This window comes from Oncorhynchus mykiss, chromosome 13, assembly GCF_013265735.2.
Source record: "Oncorhynchus mykiss isolate Arlee chromosome 13, USDA_OmykA_1.1, whole genome shotgun sequence".
Taxonomy (NCBI): Eukaryota; Metazoa; Chordata; class Actinopteri; order Salmoniformes; family Salmonidae; genus Oncorhynchus; species Oncorhynchus mykiss.
In genome coordinates, this window is record NC_048577.1 from 63,626,568 (window position 1) to 63,650,939 (window position 24,372).

General features: G+C 46.1%; 1 protein-coding gene across 1 annotated transcript; it reads right to left on the reverse strand.

The window, feature by feature from the left end:
- Window positions 1-939: 939 nt before the first annotated feature.
- Window positions 940-6,575, reverse strand: LOC110487455 (BTB/POZ domain-containing protein 17). Its single transcript, XM_036941878.1, has 3 exons — window positions 6,341-6,575; window positions 3,385-3,670; window positions 940-3,213 (listed from the first exon to the last, which is right to left on the reverse strand). Exons 1-3 carry the CDS (start codon window positions 6,426-6,428, stop codon window positions 2,145-2,147), a joined length of 1,443 nt encoding a protein of 480 aa, XP_036797773.1. The 5' UTR covers window positions 6,429-6,575; the 3' UTR covers window positions 940-2,144.
- Window positions 6,576-24,372: the final 17,797 nt, after the last annotated feature.

The following is a 24,372-nucleotide window of genomic DNA, read 5'->3' on the forward strand; positions in this document are numbered from 1 at the left end:
TTGAAGCACCAGCTGTCAGAGCAGCTCACAGATTACTGCACCTGTACATAGCCCACCTATAATTTTGCCCAAACAACTACCTCTTTCCCTACTGTATTTATTTTATTTATTTATTTATTTTGCTCCTTTGCACCCCATTATTTCTACTTTGCACATTCTTCCACTGCAAATCTACCATTCCAGTGTTTGACTTGCTATATTGTATTTACTTTGCCACCATGGCCTTTTTTTGCCTCGTATATAGACTTGTTTCTACTGTATTATTGACTGTATGTTTGTTTTACTCCATGTGTAACTCTGTGTTGTTGTATGTGTCGAACTGCTTTGCTTTATCTTGGCCAGGTCGCAATTGTAAATGAGAACTTGTTCTCAACTAGCCTACCTGGTTAAATAAAGGTGTTCTCAACTAGCCTACCTGGTTAAATAAAGGTGTTCTCAACTAGCCTACCTGGTTAAATAAAGGTGTTCTCAACTAGCCTACCTGGTTAAATAAAGGTGTTCTCAACTAGCCTACCTGGTTAAATAAAGGTGTTCTCAACTAGCCTACCTGGTTAAATAAAGGTGTTCTCAACTAGCCTACCTGGTTAAATAAAGGTGAAATAAATCAAATAAATACAAGGCATGTGAAATTCATTTTGATAGGCCTACCTTGTTTGTTTTTGATTAAAGTTTAATTTATACCATACCTACAGTACTATAAAATACAAGAGCTACAAATAGCTATGAAAAATGTCAATGCTGTTTTGTTGAGTAGCAAAAACACACACACGTCTGCAGCCCCACGATTATAAATGTAATGCCAGTTTGCAGGGTTGCCATTTTGTGTTTGCATTACTTTGTTGCATATGTACGATAGAAATTAGGCTTAAGTCACAATTGTGCTCTGTATCACATTGTGTTCTGCATATTAGGGTGAATCAAGTAAACAGACCAATTACAGACGGGGTAAAATAACATTTTATTCAGGATATAGGAAGAGGACATAGAGAGATATGGTAGCTACATGAACCAGTAACATTCTAAAGACCCGGAAGTATAATTTAGACCAACAATGTCGTCCATAGGTCTGTGCATAATTCATTATATAAGTACTACTCACAACTACACAATCCTTCTAATAGCACTAATACTGCAGGTTGGCTTAAAGATTCAATAGAAATGCTCCTCAATTGCAAAAGAGTAGGGCAACAGCAAAATGGCTTCTAGAGAAACTCTGGTATAGGAATTGTCCAGTCACTGAGTATCAGCATGGCTATAACATTTAGGCCTGTAAACGTATGTGTGTGATTGTGACTAATGGTGGTATGAATGCATGCTTTTAAAATGGCCTGTACTTATGGTGTTGGCAGTGTGCAAAGCGACGAAAGAAGCTTCACTTGATCCTGTGAGGTTTGGTTAGCACCAACAAAGTGAGAGTTCAGCTCATGGAAACAATACCAATAACTGACACTTTGATTTACTAGTAGTATCCTATAGCGATGCAGTTAACATCATACAGTTAAATATGTCATAAAGAATGTGCCTTTCCTCTAATCAGGGGCAATCAAGGAAATATCCAACTATTGACATAATCATATCTCAAACAAATACAGTGCAGTCGTGTTTGCCCCTACCATGTGTGTACGATTTGTGGGGAGGGACAATGTGGAGGAACTGTTATTATCTGTAACTCTTTCATTGACTTCTTTAATAGATGCAGTACAGTTACAGTTGGCTCCATACACCTCTTTTCAGAGCTAAAACAGTTTGGAGACAAACTTAACCACTACTGTAAAAAGTACCATTACCTTATGTAGAACAGAGGTGCCCAGTACCAGGCCAATAAACAGGAGTTGTGATATGAGTGTGTGCATGTGTGACTTTGTCTGCAGGCTAGGGGGGGGACTCTGCAGGGAGGGCGGTTGGCTACGGTCATCACTGTCTGGGCAAGTTCCAAAGTCATACACCCAGACTATTTCTACAATTTCTGTTCTTGAAATATAACCTCAACCACACTGCAAACCTTATGCCGTGTACCTTAAATTAAGACCAAAAAGCAAATGTTTTGTTTTCATCATTTTTTTATGATATAGCCAATTTTTACTTCTGCAACTTGACCATCTAATGGGAACCGTTGGTTACTAAGGCAACAACAACCTCTTGGCCTATTTCCTGGCAACGATGAGGCTGTGGTAAAGGGGCTTTACCACGACGTGCAGGTAGAGGGAGCTGTCGATGAGGTATTCAGACGCCCGGCGGTGAAGGTCGGCTTCCACCAGGAAATCCCCGGCCTCCTCAGTGCTCTGGTGGAAGTTGTAGACGTGACGAACCACCATTTTACCCCCCTGCCTCGCCGTCACGATCACCGTCTTCTGGAAGCTCACACCCGCGAAGTCGGGGCTGGAAGTGGCTGGGGTGACGATGATGCGAGGACGACCGGCGTCAGTGCGTGTGGCCTGCATCTCGTTTGTATAGGCGGAGCGCACGCTGAGCGGGAGCCAGCGCGGAGAGAACAGGCCGTTCCAGGTCACCCGCTTGCTGGCGTCGCTGCCGCTGGGGCCCAGCTGGGTCTGGAAGCTGAAGCTGCGGTCGTCGCGCGTGGGGTTATTGATGACCCACGGAGAGCCCCAGGACGGTGACAGGTAGTTGCGTGGCGTGAATATGCTGCAGTTGACGTCAAAGTATTTGGCCAGCTGGACAGGCGAGGCCGAGTGGAACTGGAAGGCCAGGAAGAGCAGGTCACGGATGGACTCGTAGTATTTCAGCATGACTGGTGACTGCTTCTGCAGACGGAACAGGTGCTGCGGGGGGATCATGCCGTAGCGCACCTGCCTCAGGGCATTCTCCACCGTTAGGCCTGCCGGCTGGTTCTGGCCGATCCAGGCTTCCAGGGCCTCGTAGAGCTCCAGCTCGCTCTGCAGGATGAGGTCGGAGCGCTGCATCAGGGACAGCAGCAGGTCGTCGCTGATGGAGCCCCACTCGCCGCTCTGCAACACCGACGACAGGTTCCAGGAGAGGTACTGGAGGCAGCTGTCCCTCAGGTTGGCGTCGCCGATCTGCATGGCATACTGGTACCAGCCAACCACGTGGCCGGTCGGGGAGTCGCTGGACAGGTGCCCTGTCATGTACTGGCTCAGGCCCTGCTGGAGGCTCCACACACGGTACTTGCTAGCCAGCTTGTGCAGAGGGATTGCCTGGTCCAAGCGCACAGAGATGTCACCGCAGTAGAGGTACCTGCAGAGATAAAACAAGGCTAGATCGTTCTGCAGAAACATTGGCAGTCATTACTGAACTTGAAAGGAGGTCACTTTTTAAAATAAAAACATGAAACACCACTAGCCCATTTCTGTTCCTCCCCTATCCTCTTGAGGTGTACACTGATTCTACCCCCCCCAGTCCCCTCACCTGATGAACTTGTCAAAGACAGCAGCACAGTCGGCAGGCTCTCTCAGGACCAAGGTGCTGGTGTTGTGGCTGAGCAGCAGCTCCTCAAACACCTCGCTCTGCAGCGAGAGCACCAGCGTGTGCGCCTGGATCACCTTCACCTCATCCGTGTTGACCGTCTGCACGCGGAGGGCCACATCACTGCCGTTGCCTTGGGCCAGAAGACCTTCCATGCGCTGCACCATTGCCATGGAGTGATTCAGCGTTGTGGCGCCATTCTCCAGCGCCACCTCCTGCTTCAGCGCGGCTGCAGGAAGAGAAGATGAAGGGATCCCATTCAACACCGGGTCAACTGCAAGTGAAAACACCTCTTTCTCAATTCATCTGTCCTCGATTCCTCACAACCTCATTCTATTCACCGTTCTCTCTATTCTATATGGTATCCTCCCCTTGGACCTTCTCCTCCATTACTGTTGTGAAGGATGTGAGGAATTGCGGAAAGACAAATTGAGATAGAGCCCTTCTTCTCCAGTCATCACTCACTTCGACACTGAATGTTGAGTTGACAGTTGAGCCTTCTGCCAATCAACACCGGTTGAATTACAACCGCTAACCAATCATTAATTATGACAAGCTGTCTACCAGCCTTAACACTCTACACTCTCTCCTTCAAAAGCTTAATTAACAGTGCAGTGATGAGATAAACAGCCCTTAACTTGAAGAGTTGCTGAGTTCGTCTGCAGTAGAAAAGTGACTGACCTAGTCGCTAATGGGGAAATCCTACCCGTGGTTTGGGTTTAGGGTCAGCATCTTGGAGTGTAAAACACATTGTTAATAGACAGATAATAATGGATGGTAATAGTGTAGGCTATGAAACCAATGGGCTACTTGTCTTTAAGTATAATTATGCCTAGGCTATGCTGTATAAGCACCAGACATGTCGAAAACATTTTTTTATCCCCTGACTAAACTACTTTTTAAAGTTTTTAAATCCATATTTGCAGATTATTACATGAATAGACTGAATTAAATTGCTCGGTGTCTACATCACTGAGGACTTAACATGATCCTCTCACACCAGCACAGTCGTGCCTCTTCTCCCTCAGGAGGCTGATACGATTTGGCATGGCGCCTCAGATCCTTAGGAACTTTTACAGCTGCATCATCGAGAGCATCCTGACTGGTTGTATCACCGTCTGGTATGGCAACTGCAACCCCCTCATCCGGAAGGCCCTACAGAGGGTGGTACGGACGGCCCAGTGCATCACTGGGGGTGAGCACCCAGCCATTCAGGACGTAAATGGTTAAATGGTTAACTACTGCACACACCTACACTGCTGGTAAAAGTAGTATTAATTAGATGTATTACTAACGCTACAGGGTTCCTGTGAGGTTGAACACAAGATGTCTCCTTCTTCACTACAGGGTCCCTGTGAGGTTGAGCACAAGATGTCTCCTTCTTCACTACAGGGTCCCTGTGAGGTTGAACACAAGATGTCTCCTTCTTCACTACAGGGTCCCTGTGAGGTTGAGCACAAGATCTCTCCTTCTTCACTACAGGGTCCCTGTGAGGTTGAACACAAGATGTCTCCTTCTTCACTACAGGGTCTTCTTGAGGATGAACACAAGTGGCACATGCACACTGTAGAGTCACATGAAAGAAGGTCTCAGCACGACAAGCTGCACGCTCACTCTCTTTAACGCTCTCCTTCCTCTGCCTCCATTGACACCAGCTGCTTCCTCCTGTTACTGTAGGTTTAATGAGACACAGGGGGAGAAAGACTCATGCCCCCCCTCCACTCCCTTAGCTGCCTCACCCCCCAGTCTTCATGTCACCACTGTCGGCTAATCATGCACCTCCACTTCAAAGCAACCTTTGTTCAGTTCATTAGACACAACTAGCCTATACCCTACATCTCCCTGACGGCAGCTGATGCTTGTGGGCCATTGACAAATAACTTTGACATTTGCATTTTGCATTTGTGTAATTTGTGTCATTCACCCAGCTCAAACAAAATTGGACTTCTGAAGTTCAATTTGTCTTTTGCAAGCATATTAATTGTGATAGGTAAACATGCCATTTAATTGTGACGTGAATTGTGATTGATTTGTTCCGGCTAATTACTTCCTAGTTTAAATGTGCTGCAATCAAGCATTCCATTTGTTTCCTTTAAAATGCCGGGGTGAATTCATTGCAATAGATTGAAGTGAGAACTTCAGGGGAATTGATACAGCTGAGGAGGATGTTATTAATAAAAGATTACGGATTTTCTCCTCTAGTCAAGCACAGTGATTTTTAGAAGCTGGTGGGTTGAATCCCCTAAATTAAACATAGAAATGCATGTGTATGAGTACACAAGAAGAGCACACAAAACGCATGAGGAAAAAACTGCCATGCAAGAGGAAGGTGTTATAGCCTGAAATAAAGTGTAATTCAATTGATGCTTCCCCGGTCAAGTCCTTCAATATAGGAAAGAGCATTTTCTTCAGTCTCTAAAATAGCATCCTCATCGATTGTGACTCACAAAGGCCACACAAAAACAAACATCTCAGGCTCTCCCTGCAAAACATCACAGACAAACAGAGATAGGATGTGGGAAAGTGAACTGGGGGGGGACAATGCTGCTATTCCAATACTCAACCTAGTGCCTCTGGGCTTAAAGAGAGCAACCCACATGCAACGTGTCCCACCAGCGTTTCCTCAACCCACTGAGTGTTGGGGACAACGCTTCAAGTCCAAATCATCCTAAAATATTTAACATTGATTGTGTAGCTCAATAGATGGTTTGGACATGATATTCCTCTAAAACAGAGTTGTATCTCTTTCCTACCCTTCTGTAGGATAAGAAATGTAAATAGAATAGGAAATCAAACGGATGTTGTTGATGTACTGTAGTGAGAGAGGAAAGAGTGACTCAAATAGACAAGCTAAACAGTTGATCACTATGCAGAGCAGTCTGTCACACAGTCACCTTACCTCCTCCAACGGAGATGGGGTGGAAGCAAAGAGCCACGAACAGGGTTCCCAGATAGACCCGGATTCCTCCTTCATAGGTGTGTGCCATATCTAGTCATATATATTCCCTCTCTCTCTCTCTCTCTTCTCTGTTCCTTCTTTTTCTTCGTTTCACTCTTTCCGTCTTCCCCTTAGTGCTTAATGTCTTTGTGTGAGTGTGTGCAAGAGGTGGGTTGCCCAGTTGTGGCGCCCTGACTCCCCGTCCCGGACTCTTTATGTAGGACGCCTGGCCTTTTTTCCCCGCCTGGCGCCTCTCACATCGCCTTGCGGACTCCATTGATTGGTGGAATCTGGCAGGGGCCGTTGCCATGACGACAGCTTTGATTTTGAATTTCTCCCTTTTCCATGTTAACATGGCATCGATCTGTGGCCCAATAGGAACTCTCTCTTCATTTTCTGAGTGTAGGTGGATGAGAAAGGGTTATTAAACACTATATTATGGAGTCAATATGAATAAACTATTTTATGATAAAGTACACTGTTATAACATAATTAGGGTATTGTATGTGAGGGTTTTATTTATGTTAATTAGAAGTAATGAGACCAATATATGAAATGTGTAACAATGGCACGATTAAGTAATTAACCACAGAGTTAATTAGTGAGGTGATATCTTCCTGGAGAGCTACTGTCCTATAGGTTTTAACTCCAACCCTGTTCCTGGAGCGATATCATCCTGTAGGGTTTAACTCCAGCCCTGTTCCTGGAGAGCTACCCTGCTTTAGGTTTTAACTCCAAGCCTGTTCCTGGAGAGCTAGCATCATGTAGTCAAAACTTATAGGACGGTATCTCTCCAGGAACAGGGTTGGAGTTAAACCCTACAGGACAATATCTCTCCAGGAACAGGGTTGGAGTTAAACCCTACAGGATGATATCGCTCCAGGAACAGGGTTGGAGTTAAAACCTACAGGAAGGATTCTCTCCAGGAACAGGGTTGGAGTTAAATCCTACAACACGGTAACTCTCCAGGAACAGGGTTGGAGTTAAACCCTACAGGATGATATCGCTCCAGGAACAGGGTTGGAGTTAAAACCTATAGGACGGTAGCTCTTCAGGAACAGGGTTGGAGTTAAACCCTACAGCAGGGTAGCTCTCCAGGAACAGGGTTGGAGTTAAACCCAACAGCAGGGTAGCTCTCCAGGAACAGGGTTGGAGAGCCTTGCATTAGAGCGATGGTCACTCTCCAAATTTTAATGTGACAATTTCAGTGCACTGCTCTCTGATTGGGTTAGTGAACATATCCTGCTAGGGACATCTGGGACTTCGTCTACTTCACTCATCTGTTTCTCTGAAAATAAAATACATTCACATGGATGTACACCACGGGAGGTTGGTAGCACCTTCATTGGGGAGGACGAGCTCGTGGTAATGGCAGGAGCGGAATCAGTGGAATGGTATCAAATACATTAAACACATGGTTTCCATGTGATTGATGCCACTCCATTCGCTCCATTCCAACCATTTTTATGAGCCGTCCTCCCCTCAGCAGCCTCCACTGATGTACACGCCTATCTTCTTGTTCATGTCTTGCTTTTATGTTCATTTTATGCTTTTTTATGACAAATGGCTTGATATGAATTCAGTATGGACAATGCTTCATGTCCAAATCGTCCTAAAATATCTAACATTGATTGTGTAGCTCAATAGATGGTTTGGACATGAAGTGTGACACATTTGAGCACTATTGACTTGCATTGGATTTGTGCCACGAATGAAAAACAAAGTTAGCATTTGGAAACAGTGGCCAAGTAAATAAAACCAAAGCATGGCACCGCTACAAAGATTCTAGTGGGCTGGTCGCCACTTCCACCATCACAGACCTTGGTTAGGTACCCCTCATGTAATATTATCGCTCAATTGTTGTATCTTGAACTGCTGTATCAAACCCCCCCCCCCCCCCCCCCCCCCGTTCTGGCTCATGTTTTGTTGCTGTGGTAATCATGTGATTGCTATATCTTATTGATTGACATTGATAAAAACACCAAATAATAAACAATATAAATGGATGCTGTCATCATACCTTGTTCATAGACTGCTTACAGGGTAAGGAAAACAATATGTCACTTAGTCATTTGGGTGAACTATCCCTTTAATGTTTACTTATTGTGTTGAAAAGGATTGAAATGTGGTGAAGAGACAAACCACACTAACAAGCGGTCCCTGAGTCAGTGCATGCAGAGTGACTGTGTGTTCTGTGTTCTGTGTCACTGTGTTCTGTGTTCTGTTCCACTGTGTTCTCTGTTCTGTTCCACTGTGTTCTGTGTTCTGTTCCACTGTGTTCTGTGTTCTGTTCCACTGTGTTCTGTTCCACTGTGTTCTGTTCCACTGTGTTCTGTGTTCTGTTCCACTGTGTTCTGTTCCACTGTGTTCTGTGTTCTGTTCCACTGTGTTCTGTGTTCTGTTCCACTGTGTTCTGTTCCACTGTGTTCTGTGTTCTGTTCCACTGTGTTCTGTTCCACTGTGTTCTGTGTTCTGTTCCACTGTGTTCTGTTCCACTGTGTTCTGTTCCACTGTGTTCTGTGTTCTGTTCCACTGTGTTCTGTGTTCTGTTCCACTGTGTTCTGTTCCACTGTGTTCTGTTCCACTGTGTTCTGTGTTCTGTTCCACTGTGTTCTGTGTTCTGTTCCACTGTGTTCTGTTCCACTGTGTTCTGTTTCACTGTGTTCTGTGTTCTGTTCCACTGTGTTCTGTTCCACTGTGTTCTGTGTTCTGTTCCACTATGTTCTGTTCCACTGTGTTCTGTTGCAGAGTGTAAAGCGAATGTGCGTGATCCTCAGCGACAAAGGAAACAGCTGGTCAAAGAGTTCACAGGTTGCTGCTGCAGGCAGGGAACATGCTAATTGCTCTTACGGGGAACCATGAAATCAATACCGCGCATACTATCCACTCTGGTGAGTGGTATCAAGCTACATGGTCTCCTAAAAACTCTTACTCAGCCTTATTGACGAGCATGAAGGTTACTGCCTGGTGCATTGTGGTCCCGGCAGAGAGAAGCCGCCCGTGACATTGGCACATGAGAATGAATTGATGACCTAAAAAGGTCAAAGGAATGTTAAAGTAATTGACCAATGAACAAGGTGTTCAATTGACCCTTTCTCTGCCATGAAGTTTCGAGATCGATTTCCTGTCTCCTGGGTAATGGGGAGCCAATACCCAAATGGTTTTGATGATCTCTTCTTCAGGGAAAGATGAAGAGATGTTCTCAAAGTGTGTTGGACCGCTGACTGAGATGAAAGCAAATGAAGGAGCCTCTCAGACTAATTAAGCCGGTTGATGTTTATTGGGATGAGTCTTATACTTGAGGCAGAACTGAGCGATTGTGGCTAGAAGGACCAGCTGCAAAGACAGAATTGGCTATATTGTAAACATTATTGAAAACAAAAAATGTGTTTTTTGGTCTTAATTTAAGGTCAGGCATTATGGTCAGCAGTGTGGTCAGGGTTAAGGTTATGTTAAAAATCAGATGGGATGACTTTGTGGCTGTGCCAGCTAGTGACTGCTCTGCAGAGCTGCCTCCAGAGCACGATTCATGACAAAAAACAATAACCTGCACTAATTAGTCTTCAGTCTAATCTCTCGTTGACAGACGTCTATCGAGCATCTGAACAAATTACGCAAGATTTTAGTTCTGTGTTAAATGAGATCACCTTCAGTCGAGTCAAATCATCTCTGTTGAATAACCACCACATAAGACAGATAAATACATCTGTAGAAAGAATATGGGTTTTGTTCATTATGGTATCCTACGTAGTCCACCAAGGATAGCATAAAACTTTGTTTCAGACAGAATTGGGTTGCTAGTAAGAATGCATCTATGTAGTTGCCTACAGATGTCCTAGGAGATCCATACCTAGCCTGTGTGCTATGAATAGCATGACATGTTCTCTGAGGAGAGCTGGGCAGAGGTACTCTCTAATGAGGTCTGAGACAGGAAGGAAGGAATTGGAATGGCTACTGGAGGACAGGGGACAGGAGACACCGCATCTCCTTGAGAAGAAGTGATAGCTTGCCCTGGTCTTATGTAAATGTGTTGTAAATTAAATCAAATCAAACTTTATTTAAAGTGCATTCAAAATCGCAAAACACTTTACATTAAAACAATCAAATGAATAAAGTTTAAGCGAACAGGTAGGATGAAGGATTAATAAAATAACACAACACTGAGGATGTTTAAAACAATTCCTGACTAAAAAGACATACTAAAAAGGTGGGGTTTTAAATTTGATTTAAAAAACCTAAAATGGTACCTGACCCTCTTACCTGACAGGCTGTAACCAACTATAGTTGCCATGGAATGACAATGAAGAAACAAAGAGAGGCTGTATTTGAGATGGTGAAACTTGATGCAAAGCCATCACTCTACGTACAGTCAATTACAGACACTGACCGATCCCATCCAATAGGTTTAATTCAGGCTGCTTTTTCAGGCACAGTGAGATTCAAAAGGAATATTTCACTACCTGATCTAAACGTGTCGTCTCTCCTCTCTCCTTAATAATTCTGAATCGCCTGAGGGCACCCAATACATTTTCTGCCAAACTGTCATCTTTTCTTCTGGAAATGTTTAAGCACTTTCTCGACCAGTGTGTCAAAGTCTGACAGAAGCTGCATTCAAACTTTTGTTAAAGCATTGCAAAGATGTGTCTAATTGTTGCTCTTTTAGACCAATTTTGCTTTTGAATCGAAACATTCAAATACCAGCAAAACGTCTTGCTTCTCTGTTGTGAAAGACATCTGCTTTGATGTACATAATATTGGATTAGACAGGGTTTATTAACCAATGTCCAACACTACCCTGCATATTGGGACGTTCCTGAGCATCCTTAGATTCAGATGTGTTTGACAGGAGAGAATGGGACTATTTATTCTCTGTGCCTTAAAATGTGGCTTCTGAGAAGTTATTTTCCTTGAATCATCTTTTGGACTTGTCACCCAAGCACAGGAGGCTACCGAGGGGAGGACAGCTAATGGAAACCATGTGTTTAATGAGTTTGATACTATTCCATTATTCCGTTCCAGCCATTACGATGAGCTGTCCTAACCAATTAAGGTGCCACCGGCCACATGTGCACCCAAGGCATCAGTGCTTACAAACTAAGTTCACATTGATTTCCACTTTTAAGGAACATGCGCCAAGGATGACCAATATCTATCTACTCTGTTCTTTGTCTTTTGTTCGTCTTCTCATCCTCTGGCAGTGAGTAGATCAATCCTAAACTGTAAAACTGCTCAGTGTAGGTTCACTGTGAGCCGAAATGCAACAAATCATTATCTTGGTTGCAACTTAGAATTAGAACTCTGGGTGACTTTCAGAGCCTTACCAAGGTAATCTCTTCACCAAGACCAGTTCTAAGAAGAATGTACTGACAGGACAGTGGTCACAAAGTTCAGAATCCAATTGACACCCTGCCAAATCTCTAAAAGCACCCCTGGGGAGGACTGAATGGTAGGATCAATGAGACCACGGGGGGCCTTGCCTGGCCCGATCGCAGCCCTGTTAAACACCTTAGTTTAACGAGTGGTAAATGGCAGTGCCAACACCAGAAATGTGTCCTGAGTGACCTCACGTTGTGTGTTGGGACCACAGGGTATCAACCAGTTGATTGGCTCCCTTGGAGACCTCGAAAACTTCATGCCAATCTAAACACTCAATACTGTACTTAACTGAAAGCACGACCTGCATGTTCCTCTGTGATCTAAAATACAGGCGGTGCATTCAGTGATCTAAAATACAGGCGGTGCATTCAGTGATCTAAAATACAGGCGGTGCATTCAGTGATCTTGTCACGTCCTGACCTTAGTTCCTTTGTTATGTTTCTCGTTTAGGTTGGTCAGGGCGTGAGTTGGGGTGGGCATTCTATGCGTTGTTCTAGTTTTGGTTTTCTATGTGTTTGGCCTGGTATGGTTCTCAATCAGAGGCAGCTGTCAATCGTTGTCTCTGATTGAGAACCATACTTAGGTAGCCTGTTTTTCCCATTTGAATTGTGGGTAGTTGTTTTCTGTTTTCTGTGTTTGCACCTTACAGGACTGTTTCGTTCACTCTCTTTGTTGTTTTGTTATTCAGTGTTCAGTTGATTTATTAAATATTAACATGGACACATACCACGCTGCGCATTGGTCCGATCTTGACTACTCTTCCTCAGAGGACGAGGAGAACCGTTACAGATCTAAAATACAGGCGGTACATTCAGTGATCTAAAATATTATGGTGTTCTTTTAGAGGACAAGCAAATTACACATTTGGTGCACTTTAAAAAGATCTGCATAATCTTTTATTTTCTTTTACAAGGAGTAATAAGAGAGAGAAGATCAAACAGTCTGTCCACTGGCCAACATTAAAATGGATGGGATCCATTGATCTGAAAAGCACATTGTGTGATATCAATGAAACATACAGCTCATGTTCTTTCCTTTTCAGTGTCATAATGTTCCCATTCTGTTTCTATTTTCAGTCTCATAATGTTCCCATTCTGTCTCTATTATCAGTCTCATAATGTTCCCATTCTGTCTCTATTATCAGTCTCATAATGTTCCCATTCTGTTTCTATTTTCAGTCTCATAATGTTCCCATTCTGTTTCTATTTTCAGTGTCATAATGTTCCCATTCTGTTTCTATTTTCAGTGTCATAATGTTCCCAATCTGTTTCTATTTTCAGTGTCATAATGTTCCCATTCTGTTTCTATTTTCAGTGTCATAATGGACTTTGGTTTGGTTGGACCTCAGTAGACCTCAGTGGACCTCGGTAGACCTCATTGGACCGCAGTGGACCTCAGTAGACCTCAGTGGCCCTCAGTAGACCTCAGTAGACCTCATTGGACTGCAGTGGACCTCAGTCGACCTCAGTGGCCCTCAGTAGACCCCAGTGGCCCTCAGTAGACCTCAGTGGTCCTCAGTGGACCTCAGTAGACTTCAGTGGACCTCAGTGGACCTCAGTGGACCTCAGTAGACCTCGGTGGACCTCGGTAGACCTTGGTAGACCTCAGTAGACCTCAGTGGACCTCAGTGGACCTCAGTGGACCTCAGTAGACCTCAGTGGACCTCGGTGGACCTCGGTGGACCTCGGTAGACCTCGGTAGACCTCAGTAGACCTCAGTGGACCTCAGTGGACCTAAGTAGACCTCGGTAGACCTCGGTGGACCTCGGTGGACCTCGGTGGACCTCGGTGGACCTCGGTGGACCTCAGGGCAATGAGTTCTGAGAACTTCCATCTGTCTATGTCAGCAGTGTGGAGGCCTTGGCCTTGTTCATCCTAGCGGTGGACAACTCTAACATCACAATGTCCTGAAACTGTCTGAGTCAGTGTAGCACAAAAAGCTCATGTGGAGGAATTCACAGCTAGGCCAGCCAACAATGATTTGATGTTGTTTGTCCACCAGGCCAATTTGGAATCATCATTAGGCAACAATACTACAGGGTGCAGGAGTATGTCTCATTCCAGCATGTCTGTTAATAAAGATGGAACTTTTCCACAGAATACGAACCTACTGATACAACTTAAACACACAGAGACCAGAAAAAAGGTTGAAAACGCTCCAAATCAATGGCAGTGACTCGATAGCTTTCCTATCAAATGGTTTCTAATTGACTTAGCCTTTATAGCAGATCGATAACTAACTGAGTCCATCTGTTTGACAATGCTATTTGATTCAATTGAGTCAGTAAAACATTGGGCATTGTTCAAAATGCTCTCAATATTCAATCTAGGACATGTAGCCAGATGTAACAGAGGTGGTTTGTACTACACTGACGTGGCGCGTAACCTTGCCTGAGACCTGAAGACTTCTGTTAGCTGCCCAAGAGAACGTCCATGCTGGCAGGCTTCAGCTCAGAGTAACATGGTTGTGTGGTGCGCTGGCAGGCTTCAGCTCAGAGTGACATGGTTGTGTGGTGCGCTGGCAGGCTTCAGCTCAGAGTAACATGGTTGTGTGGTGCGCTGGCAGGCTTCATCTCAGAGTAACATGGTTGTGTGGTGCGCTGGCAGGCTTCAGCTCAGAGTGACATGGTTGTGTGGTGCGCTGGCAGGCTTCAGCTCAGAGTGACATGGTTGTGTGGTGCGCTGGCAGGCTTCAGCTCAGAGTGACATGGTTGTGTGGTGCGCTGGCAGGCTTCATCTCAGAGTAACATGGTTGTGTGGTGCGCTGGCAGGCTTCAGCTCAGAGTGACATGGTTGTGTGGTGCGCTGGCAGGCTTCAGCTCAGAGTAACATGGTTGTGTGGTGCGCTGGCAGGCTTCAGCTCAGGGTAACATAGCTGTGTGGTGCACTGGTAGTTATGTGGTGCGCTGGTAGGCTTCAGCTCAGAGTAACATGGTTGTGTGGTGCGCTGGCAGGCTTCAGCTCAGGGTAACATAGCTGTGTGGTGCGCTGGTAGGCTTCAGCTCAGGGTAACATAGCTGTGTGGTGCGCTGGTAGTTGTGTGGTGCGCTGGTAGGCTTCAGCTCAGGGTAACATATCTGTGTGGTGCGCTGGAAGACTTCAGCTCAGGGTAACATAGCTGTGTGGTGCGCTGGCAGGCTTCAGCTCAGGGTAACATAGCTGTGTGGTGCACTGGAAGGCTTCAGCTCAGAGTAACATAGCTGTGTGGTGCGCTGGCAGGCTTCAGCTCAGGGTAACATAGCTGTGTGGTGCGCTGGCAGGCTTCAACTCAGGGTAACATAGCTGTGTGGTGCGCTGGCAGGCTTCAACTCAGGGTAACATAGCTGTGTGGTGCACTGGAAGGCTTCAGCTCAGAGTAACATAGCTGTGTGGTGCGCTGGCAGGCTTCAGCTCAGGGTAACATAGCTGTGTGGTGCGCTGGCAGGCTTCAGCTCAGAGTGACATGGTTGTGTGGTGCGCTGGCAGGCTTCATCTCAGAGTAACATGGTTGTGTGGTGCGCTGGCAGGCTTCAGCTCAGAGTGACATGGTTGTGTGGTGCGCTGGCAGGCTTCAGCTCAGAGTAACATGGTTGTGTGGTGCGCTGGCAGGCTTCAGCTCAGGGTAACATAGCTGTGTGGTGCACTGGTAGTTATGTGGTGCGCTGGTAGGCTTCAGCTCAGAGTAACATGGTTGTGTGGTGCGCTGGCAGGCTTCAGCTCAGGGTAACATAGCTGTGTGGTGCGCTGGTAGGCTTCAGCTCAGGGTAACATAGCTGTGTGGTGCGCTGGTAGTTGTGTGGTGCGCTGGTAGGCTTCAGCTCAGGGTAACATATCTGTGTGGTGCGCTGGAAGACTTCAGCTCAGGGTAACATAGCTGTGTGGTGCGCTGGCAGGCTTCAGCTCAGGGTAACATAGCTGTGTGGTGCACTGGAAGGCTTCAGCTCAGAGTAACATAGCTGTGTGGTGCGCTGGCAGGCTTCAGCTCAGGGTAACATAGCTGTGTGGTGCGCTGGCAGGCTTCAACTCAGGGTAACATAGCTGTGTGGTGCGCTGGCAGGCTTCAACTCAGGGTAACATAGCTGTGTGGTGCACTGGAAGGCTTCAGCTCAGAGTAACATAGCTGTGTGGTGCGCTGGCAGGCTTCAGCTCAGGGTAACATAGCTGTGTGGTGCGCTGGCAGGCTTCAGCTCAGAGTAACATAGCTGTGTGGTGCGCTGGCAGGCTTCAGCTCAGGGTAACATAGCTGTGTGGTGCGCTGGCAGGCTTCAGCTCAGAGTAACATAGCTGTGTGGTGCGCTGGCAGGCTTCAGCTCAGAGTAACATAGCTGTGTGGTGCACTGGTAGGCTTCAGCTCAGAGTAACATAGCTGTGTGGTGCACTGGTAGGCTTCAGCTCAGGGTAACATAGCTGTGTGGTGCGCTGGCAGGCTTCAGCTCAGGGTATCATAGCTGTGTGGTGCGCTGGCAGGCTTCAGCTCAGAGTAACATAGCTGTGTTGTGCGCTGGCAGGCTTCAGCTCAGAGTAACATAGCTGTGTGGTGCACTGGTAGGCTTCAGCTCAGAGTAACATAGCTGTGTGGTGCACTGGTAGGCTTCAGCTCAGGGTAACATAGCTGTGTGGTGCGCTGGCAGGCTTCAGCTCAGGGTAACATAGCTGTGTGGTGCGCTGGCAGGCTTCAGCTCAGAGTAACATAGCTGTGTGGTGCGCTGGCAGGCTTCAGCTCAGGGTAACATAGCTGTGTGGTGCGCTGGCAGGCTTCAGCTCAGAGTAACATAGCTGTGTGGTGCGCTGGCAGGCTTCAGCTCAGAGTAACATAGCTGTGTGGTGCGCTGGCAGGCTTCAGCTCAGAGTAACATAGCTGTGTGGTGCGCTTGAAATCCGGTTTTGAACACAGTCAGTCACAAAAAAAAGAGATCTGAAGAGATGTGTTGTATTACAGTGATAAAAAGGGCTACGTGAGGTCTTCTCATTGAAATAACATAGATGATGTGATAATCAATCTGATGAAGGTCCTGTCATATTACCAAGTCTTGCTTCATTATCCTGTATCGACATCCCCCACCAGATGGCTCTACAAGACCAACTACGTTTGGTTGGTTCCTTTGTTAGGGGTTATACGCTACTATTCCATAACACAAGGCTCTCCAACCCTGTTCCTGGAGAGATACCCTCCTGTAGGTAATAACTCCAACCCTGTTCCTGGAGAGATACCCTCCTGTAGGTTATAACTCCAACCCTGTTCCTGGAGAGATACCCTCCTGTAGGTTATAACGCCAACTCTGTTCCTGGAGAGATACCCTCCTGTAGGTTATAACTCCAACCCTGTTCCTGGAGAGATACCCTCCTGTAGGTTATAACTCCAACCCTGTTCCTGGAGAGATACCCTCCTGTAGGTTATAACTCCAACCCTGTTCCTGGAGAGATACCCTCCTGTAGGTAATAACTCCAACCCTGTTCCTGGAGAGATACCCTCCTGTAGGTAATAACTCCATCCCTGTTCCTGGAGAGATACGCTCCTGTAGGTAATAACTCCAACCCTGTTCCTGGAGAGATACCCTCCTGTAGGTTATAACTCCATCCCTGTTCCTGGAGAGATACCCTCCTGTAGGTTATAACTCCAACCCTGTTCCTGGAGAGATACCCTCCTGTAGGTAATAACTCCAACCCTGTTCCTGGAGAGATACCCTCCTGTAGGTAATAACTCCATCCCTGTTCCTGGAGAGATACCCTCCTGTAGGTAATAACTCCAACCCTGTTCCTGGAGAGATACCCTCCTGTAGGTAATAACTCCAACCCTGTTCCTGGAGAGATACCCTCCTGTAGGTAATAACTCCAACCCTGTTCCTGGAGAGATACCCTCCTGTAGGTAATAACTCCAACCATGTTCCTGGAGAGATACCCTCCTGTAGGTTATAACTCCAACCCTGTTCCTGGAGAGATACCCTCCTGTAGGTTATAACTCCAACCCTGTTCCTGGAGAGATACCCTCCTGTAGGTAATAACTCCAACCCTGTTCCTGGAGAGATACCCTCCTGTAGGTAATAACTCCAACCCTGTTCCTGGAGAGATACCCTCCTGTAGGTTATAACTCCATCCCTGTTCCTGGAGAGATACCCTCCTGTAGGTAATAACTCCAACCCTGTTCCTGGAGAGATACCCTCCTGTAGGTAATAACTCCAACCCTGTTCCTGGAGAGATACCCTCCTGTAGGTTATAACTCCAACCCTGTTCCTGGAGAGATACCCTCCTGTAGGTTATAACTCCAACCCTGTTCCTGGAGAGATACCCTCCTGTAGGTAATAACTCCAACCCTGTTCCTGGAGAGATACCCTCCTGTAGGTTATAACTCCAACCCTGTTCCTGGAGAGATACCCTCCTGTAGGTAATAACTCCAACCCTGTTCCTGGAGAGATACCCTCCTGTAGGTTATAACTCCATCCCTGTTCCTGGAGAGATACCCTCCTGTAGGTAATAACTCCAACCCTGTTCCTGGAGAGATACCCTCCTGTAGGTTATAACTCCATCCCTGTTCCTGGAGAGATACCCTCCTGTAGGTAATAACTCCATCCCTGTTCCTGGAGAGATATTCTCCTGTAGGTTATAACTCCATCCCTGTTCCTGGAGAGATACCCTCCTGTAGGTTATAACTCCATCCCTGTTCCTGGAGAGATACCCTCCTGTAGGTTATAACTCCAACCCTGTTCCTGGAGAGATACCCTCCTGTAGGTTATAACTCCAACCCTGTTCCTGGAGAGATACCCTCCTGTAGGTAATAACTCCAACCCTGTTCCTGGAGAGATACCCTCCTGTAGGTTATAACTCCAACCCTGTTCCTGGAGAGATACCCTCCTGTAGGTGTTCACTCCAACCCTGTTCCTGGAGAGATACCCTCCTGTAGGTTATAACTCCATCCCTGTTCCTGGAGAGATACCCTCCTGTAGGTAATAACTCCAACCTTGTTCCTGGAGAGATACCCTCCTGTAGGTTATAACGCCATCCCTGTTCCTGGAGAGATATTCTCCTGTAGGTTATAACTCCATCCCTGTTCCTGGAGAGATACCCTCCTGTAGGTAATAACTCCATCCCTGTTCCTGGAGAGATACCCTCCTGTAGGTTATAACTCCATCCCTGTTCCTGGAGAGATACCCTCCTGTAGGTTATAACTCCATCCCTGTTCCTGGAGAGATACCCTCCTGTAGGTTATAACTCCAACCCTGTTCCTGGAGAGATACCCTCCTGTAGGTGTTCACTCCAACCCTGTTCCTGGAGAGATACCCTCCTGTAGGTTATAACTCCAACCCTGTTCCTGGAGAGATATTCTCCTGTAGGTAATAACTCCATCCCTGTTCCTGGAGAGATATTCTCCTGTAGGTAATAACTCCATCCCTGTTCCTGGAGAGATATTCTCCTGTAGGTTATAACTCCATCCCTGTTCCTGGAGAGATACCCTCCTGTAGGTAATAACTCCATCCCTGTTCCTGGAGAGATATTCTCCTGTAGGTAATAACTCCATCCCTGTTCCTGGAGAGATACCCTCCTGTAGGTAATAACTCCATCCCTGTTCCTGGAGAGATATTCTCCTGTAGGTAATAACTCCATCCCTGTTCCTGGAGAGATATTCTCCTGTAGGTTATAACTCCATCCCTGTTCCTGGAGAGATACCCTCCTGTAGGTAATAACTCCAACCCTGTTCCTGGAGAGATATTCTCCTGTAGGTTATAACTCCATCCCTGTTCCTGGAGAGATACCCTCCTGTAGGTAATAACTCCATCCCTGTTCCTGGAGAGATACCCTCCTGTAGGTAATAACTCCAACCTTGTTCCTGGAGAGATACCCTCCTGTAGGTTATAACGCCATCCCTGTTCCTGGAGAGATATTCTCCTGTAGGTTATAACTCCATCCCTGTTCCTGGAGAGATACCCTCCTGTAGGTAATAACTCCATCCCTGTTCCTGGAGAGATACCCTCCTGTAGGTTATAACTCCATCCCTGTTCCTGGAGAGATACCCTCCTGTAGGTAATAACTCCATCCCTGTTCCTGGAGAGATACCCTCCTGTAGGTTATAACTCCATCCCTGTTCCTGGAGAGATACCCTCCTGTAGGTTATAACTCCATCCCTGTTCCTGGAGAGATACCCTCCTGTAGGTAATAACTCCATCCCTGTTCCTGGAGAGATACCCTCCTGTAGGTTATAACTCCATCCCTGTTCCTGGAGAGATATTCTCCTGTAGGTGTTTAACTCCAACCATGTTCCTGGAGAGATACCCTCCTGTAGATTTTAACTCCAACCCTGTTCCTGGAGAGATACCCTCCTGTAGATTTTAAGTCCAACCCTGTTCCTGGAGAGCTAACCTCCTGTAGATTTTAACTCCAACCCTGTTCCTGGAGAGATACCCTCCTATAGATTTGAACTCCAACCCTGTTCCTGGAGAGCTAACCTCCTGTAGATTTTAACTCCAAGCCTGTTGCTGGAGAGAAACCTACAAGAGGGTATTCGCTCCAACCCCAGTTGGAACTAACCTGATTCAGCTTATCAATCAAATAATTAGCTGAGTGAAAACCTCTCCAGGAACAGGGTTGGAGAACCCTGCCATAACAGCATCATAAGAGATGTTCACACCCCATCCCCTCCAGCTCGGGGTCCAATCGCCAGTGGAAAGAAATAAAGGCAAATATTTTAGCACTTATTATACTAGTACGCTCTCAAAAATATGGGTACGGTTAGGGTTCAGTATTGTTCCCTTGGGTACAAAAAGGTCAAAAGTACACAAAGTATCTTCAGAGGTAAACATACTGTACTGTTCGGTACCTTTTAGGGTACATGTGCAGATAATCTAGTAAAATGGTACATTTCTATACACAATATTTTGAATATAAGGTGCAATCATCACTGCATTTTTTTCATGTTTGTGTGGGCAATGTAGCTGAGGGGGCTCATTAGCATATTGTATGGCCGTGGTTTCCACAGTGTTGTATTTGTGCCACCCGTTAATGGAAGTGTTGTACCAGTTTAGATGGTCTGTGGTTATGTTCAGGTTGATCACTATTATTGTCCAACTGCAGTTCTAACGTCTTCGTAAAGGATTATGTAAAAGTATGTGACAACAAAGAGGTCTTGCTAATATTCATTGTTGTTGAATCAACATTATTTTACATGACATATTGTAAATGCAGAGAGGTTTAGAACATCTAACGTCTTGCTTTTTGCAACTTAAAGGAACAAATGTATTTGTCATTGAGGTGGTACCTTAAGACCGCAAATGTGTATGTTTCTAATGGTACAATTTTGCCACTTGAAAGGAACAAAGGGCTTTGTCACCAGAGTGGCACCCCAATGCAAATTTGTATAATTTCTGTAATATGAACCCCCTTTGCTGCTATAACAGCTTCCACTCTTCTGGGAAGTCTTTCCACTAGATGTTGGAACATTGCTGCAGGGACATGCTTCCATTCAGCCACAAGAGCATTAGTGAGGTTGGGCACTGATGTTGGGAGATTAGGCCAGGCTCGCAGTCGGCGTTCCAATTCATCCCAAAGGTGTTCAATGGGGTTGAGGTCAGAGCTCTGTGCAGGCCAGTCATGTTCTTCCACATCGATTTCGACAAACCATTTCTATATGGACCTCGCTTTGTGCATGGGGGCATTGTCATGCTGAAAGAGGAAAGGTCCTCCCCCAAATTGTTGCCAAAAAGTTGGAAGCACAGAATTATCTAGATTGTAATTGTATGCTGTAGCATTAAGCTTTCCCTTCACTGGAACTAAGGGGCCTAGCCCGAACCATGAAAAACAGCCCAAGACAATTATTCTTCCTCCACCAAACTTTACAGTTGGCACTATGCATTCGGGCAGGTAGCGTTGTCTTGGCATCCACCAAACCCAGATTTGTCCGTCGGACTGCCAGATGGCGTGATTCATCACTCCAGAGAACGCATATCCACTGCTCCAGTGTCCAATGGCTGCGGGCTTTACACCACTCCAGCCGACACTTGGCATTGCGTATGGTGATCTTAGGCTTGTGTGTGGCTGCTCGGCCATGGAAACACATTTCATGACGCTCCCAACTAACAGTTATTGTGCTGACATTGCTTCCGGAGGCAGTTTGGAACTCGTTAGTGAGTGTTGCAATCGAGGACAAACTATTTTTACGCACTACACGCTTTCTGCACTTGGCGGTCCTGTTCTGTGAGCTTCTGCGGTCTACCACTTCACGGCTGAGCCATTGTTGCTCCTAGACCTTTCCACTTTACAATAGCAGCACTTACAGTTGACTGGGGCAACTCTAGAAGGGCAAACATTTTGCGAATTGACTTGTTGTAAAGGTGGCATCCTGACTTACTGAGCTCTTCAGTAAGGCCATTCTACTGCCAATATTTGTCTATGGAGATTGCATGGCTGTGTGAGCCGAATACAACAGGTATAGTAGACCTTACAGTGAGATGCTTACTTACAGACTCTAACCAATAGTGCAAAAAAGGTATTAGGTGAACAATAGGTAAGTAAAGAAATAAAAAGACAGTGAAAAACTGTAGCGAGACTATAAAGGTAGCAAGGCTATATACAGACACCAGTTAGTCAGGCTGATTGAGGTAGTATGTACATGCAGATATGGTTAAAGTGACTGTGCATATATGATGAACAGATGAACAGTATCAGTAGCGTATAAAGAGGGGTTGGCGGGTGGTGGTTAGCTAAGGTGCGGGAACACTGGTTGGTCGGGCCAATTGAGGTAGTATGTACATGAATGTATAGTTATAGTGACTATGCACATATGATAAACAGAGAGTAGCAGCAGCGTAAAAGAGGGGTTGTGGGGGCACACAATGCAAATAGTCCGGGTAGCCATTTGATTACCTGTTCAGGAGTCTTATGGCTTGGGGGTGAAAACTGTTGAGAAGCCTTTTTGTCCTAGACTTGACACTCCGGTACCACTTGCCGTGCATTGGTAGAGAGAACAGTCTATGACTTGGGTGGCTGGGGTCTTTTTAGGGCCTTCCTCTGACACCACCTGGTATAGAGGTCCTGGATGGCAGGCAGCTTAGCCCCAGTGATTTACTGGGCCTTACGCATTACCCTCTTACGCATTACCCTCGCATTACCCTCTGTAGCTCGGAGGCCGAGTAATTGCCATACCAGGCAGTGTTGCAAACAGTCAGGATGCTCTCAATGGTGCAGCTGTAGAACCTTTTGAGGATCTCAGGACCGATGCCAAATCTTTTTAGTTTCCTGAGGGGGAATGGGCTTTGTCGTGCCCTCTTCACGACTGTCTTCGTGTGTTTGGACCATTATAGTTTGTTGGTGATGTGGACACCAAGGAACTTGAAGCTCTCAACCTGCTCCACTACATCCTCGTCGATGAGAATGGGGGAGTACTCGGTCCTCCTTTTCCTGTAGTTCACAATCATCTCCTTAGTCTTGGTTACGTTGAGGGATTGGTTGTTATTCTGGCACCACCTGGCCGGGTCTTTGACCTCCGTATAGGCTGTCTCGTCGTTGTCGGTGATCAGGCCAACACTGTTGTGTTGTCTGCAAACTTAATGACTGTTTTGGAGTCGTGCCTGGCCAGGCAGACGTGGGTGAACAGGGAGTACAGGAGGGGACTGAGCATGCACCACTGGGGAGCTCCAGTGTTTAGGATCAGCGTGGCAAATGTGTTGCTACCTACCCTTACCACCTGGGGGTGGCCCGTCAGGAAGTCCAGGAACCAGTTGCAGAGGGAGGTGTTTCACCCAGGATCCTTAGCTTAGTGATGAGCTTTGAGGGTACTACGGTGTTGAACGCTGAGCTGTAGTCAATGAATAGCATTCTCACATAAGTGTTCCTTTTGTCCAGGTGGGAAAGGGCAGTGTGGACTGCAATAGGGATGGCATCATCTGTGGATCTGTTTGGGCGGTATGCAAATTGGAGTGGGTCTAGGGTTTCTGGGATAATGGTGTTGATGTGTAAAGTGTTGGTCCCATGTTCATGAGCTGAAATAAAAAAATCCTATACATTGTCCATATACACAAAAAGCTTATTTCTCTCAAATTTTGTGCACAAATTTGTTTTCAAGTATGTTAGTGATCATTTTTCCTTTGCCAAGATAATCCATCCACCTGACAGGTGTGGAATATCAAGAAGCTGAAAAAAACAGCATGATCATTCCAAAGGTGTACCTTGTGCTGGGGACAATAAAATGACACTTTAATAAAGCCCCTTTGTGGGGGAAAAAATTATTCTGATTGGCTGGGCCTGGTTTCCCAGTGGATGGGCCTGGCTGCCAAGTGGGTGAGCCTATGCCCGCCTGCCCATGGCTGCACCCATGCTCAGTCATGTGAAATCCATAGATTAGGGCCTAATGAATTTATTTCAATTGACTGATTTCCTTATATGAACTGTAACTCATGTTAAAAATGTTTGAAATTGTTGCATGTTGCCTGTTCAGAAAACTGTAATTAGTTTGTAATGCAATTCGATACATCTTTATTTGAGAGTGTACCGCACAGTGAGGACTTCGGGAGCTATACAACAAGAGGCATGGCTCAGCAACACTTAGAGTAAAGCAAATCTCACACGTATGACAAATTATAGTATTAGTAAGAAATGACATTGGGCTTGCATCCCAAATGACAACTTTTTCCCCTATATAGAACCCCATGAGCC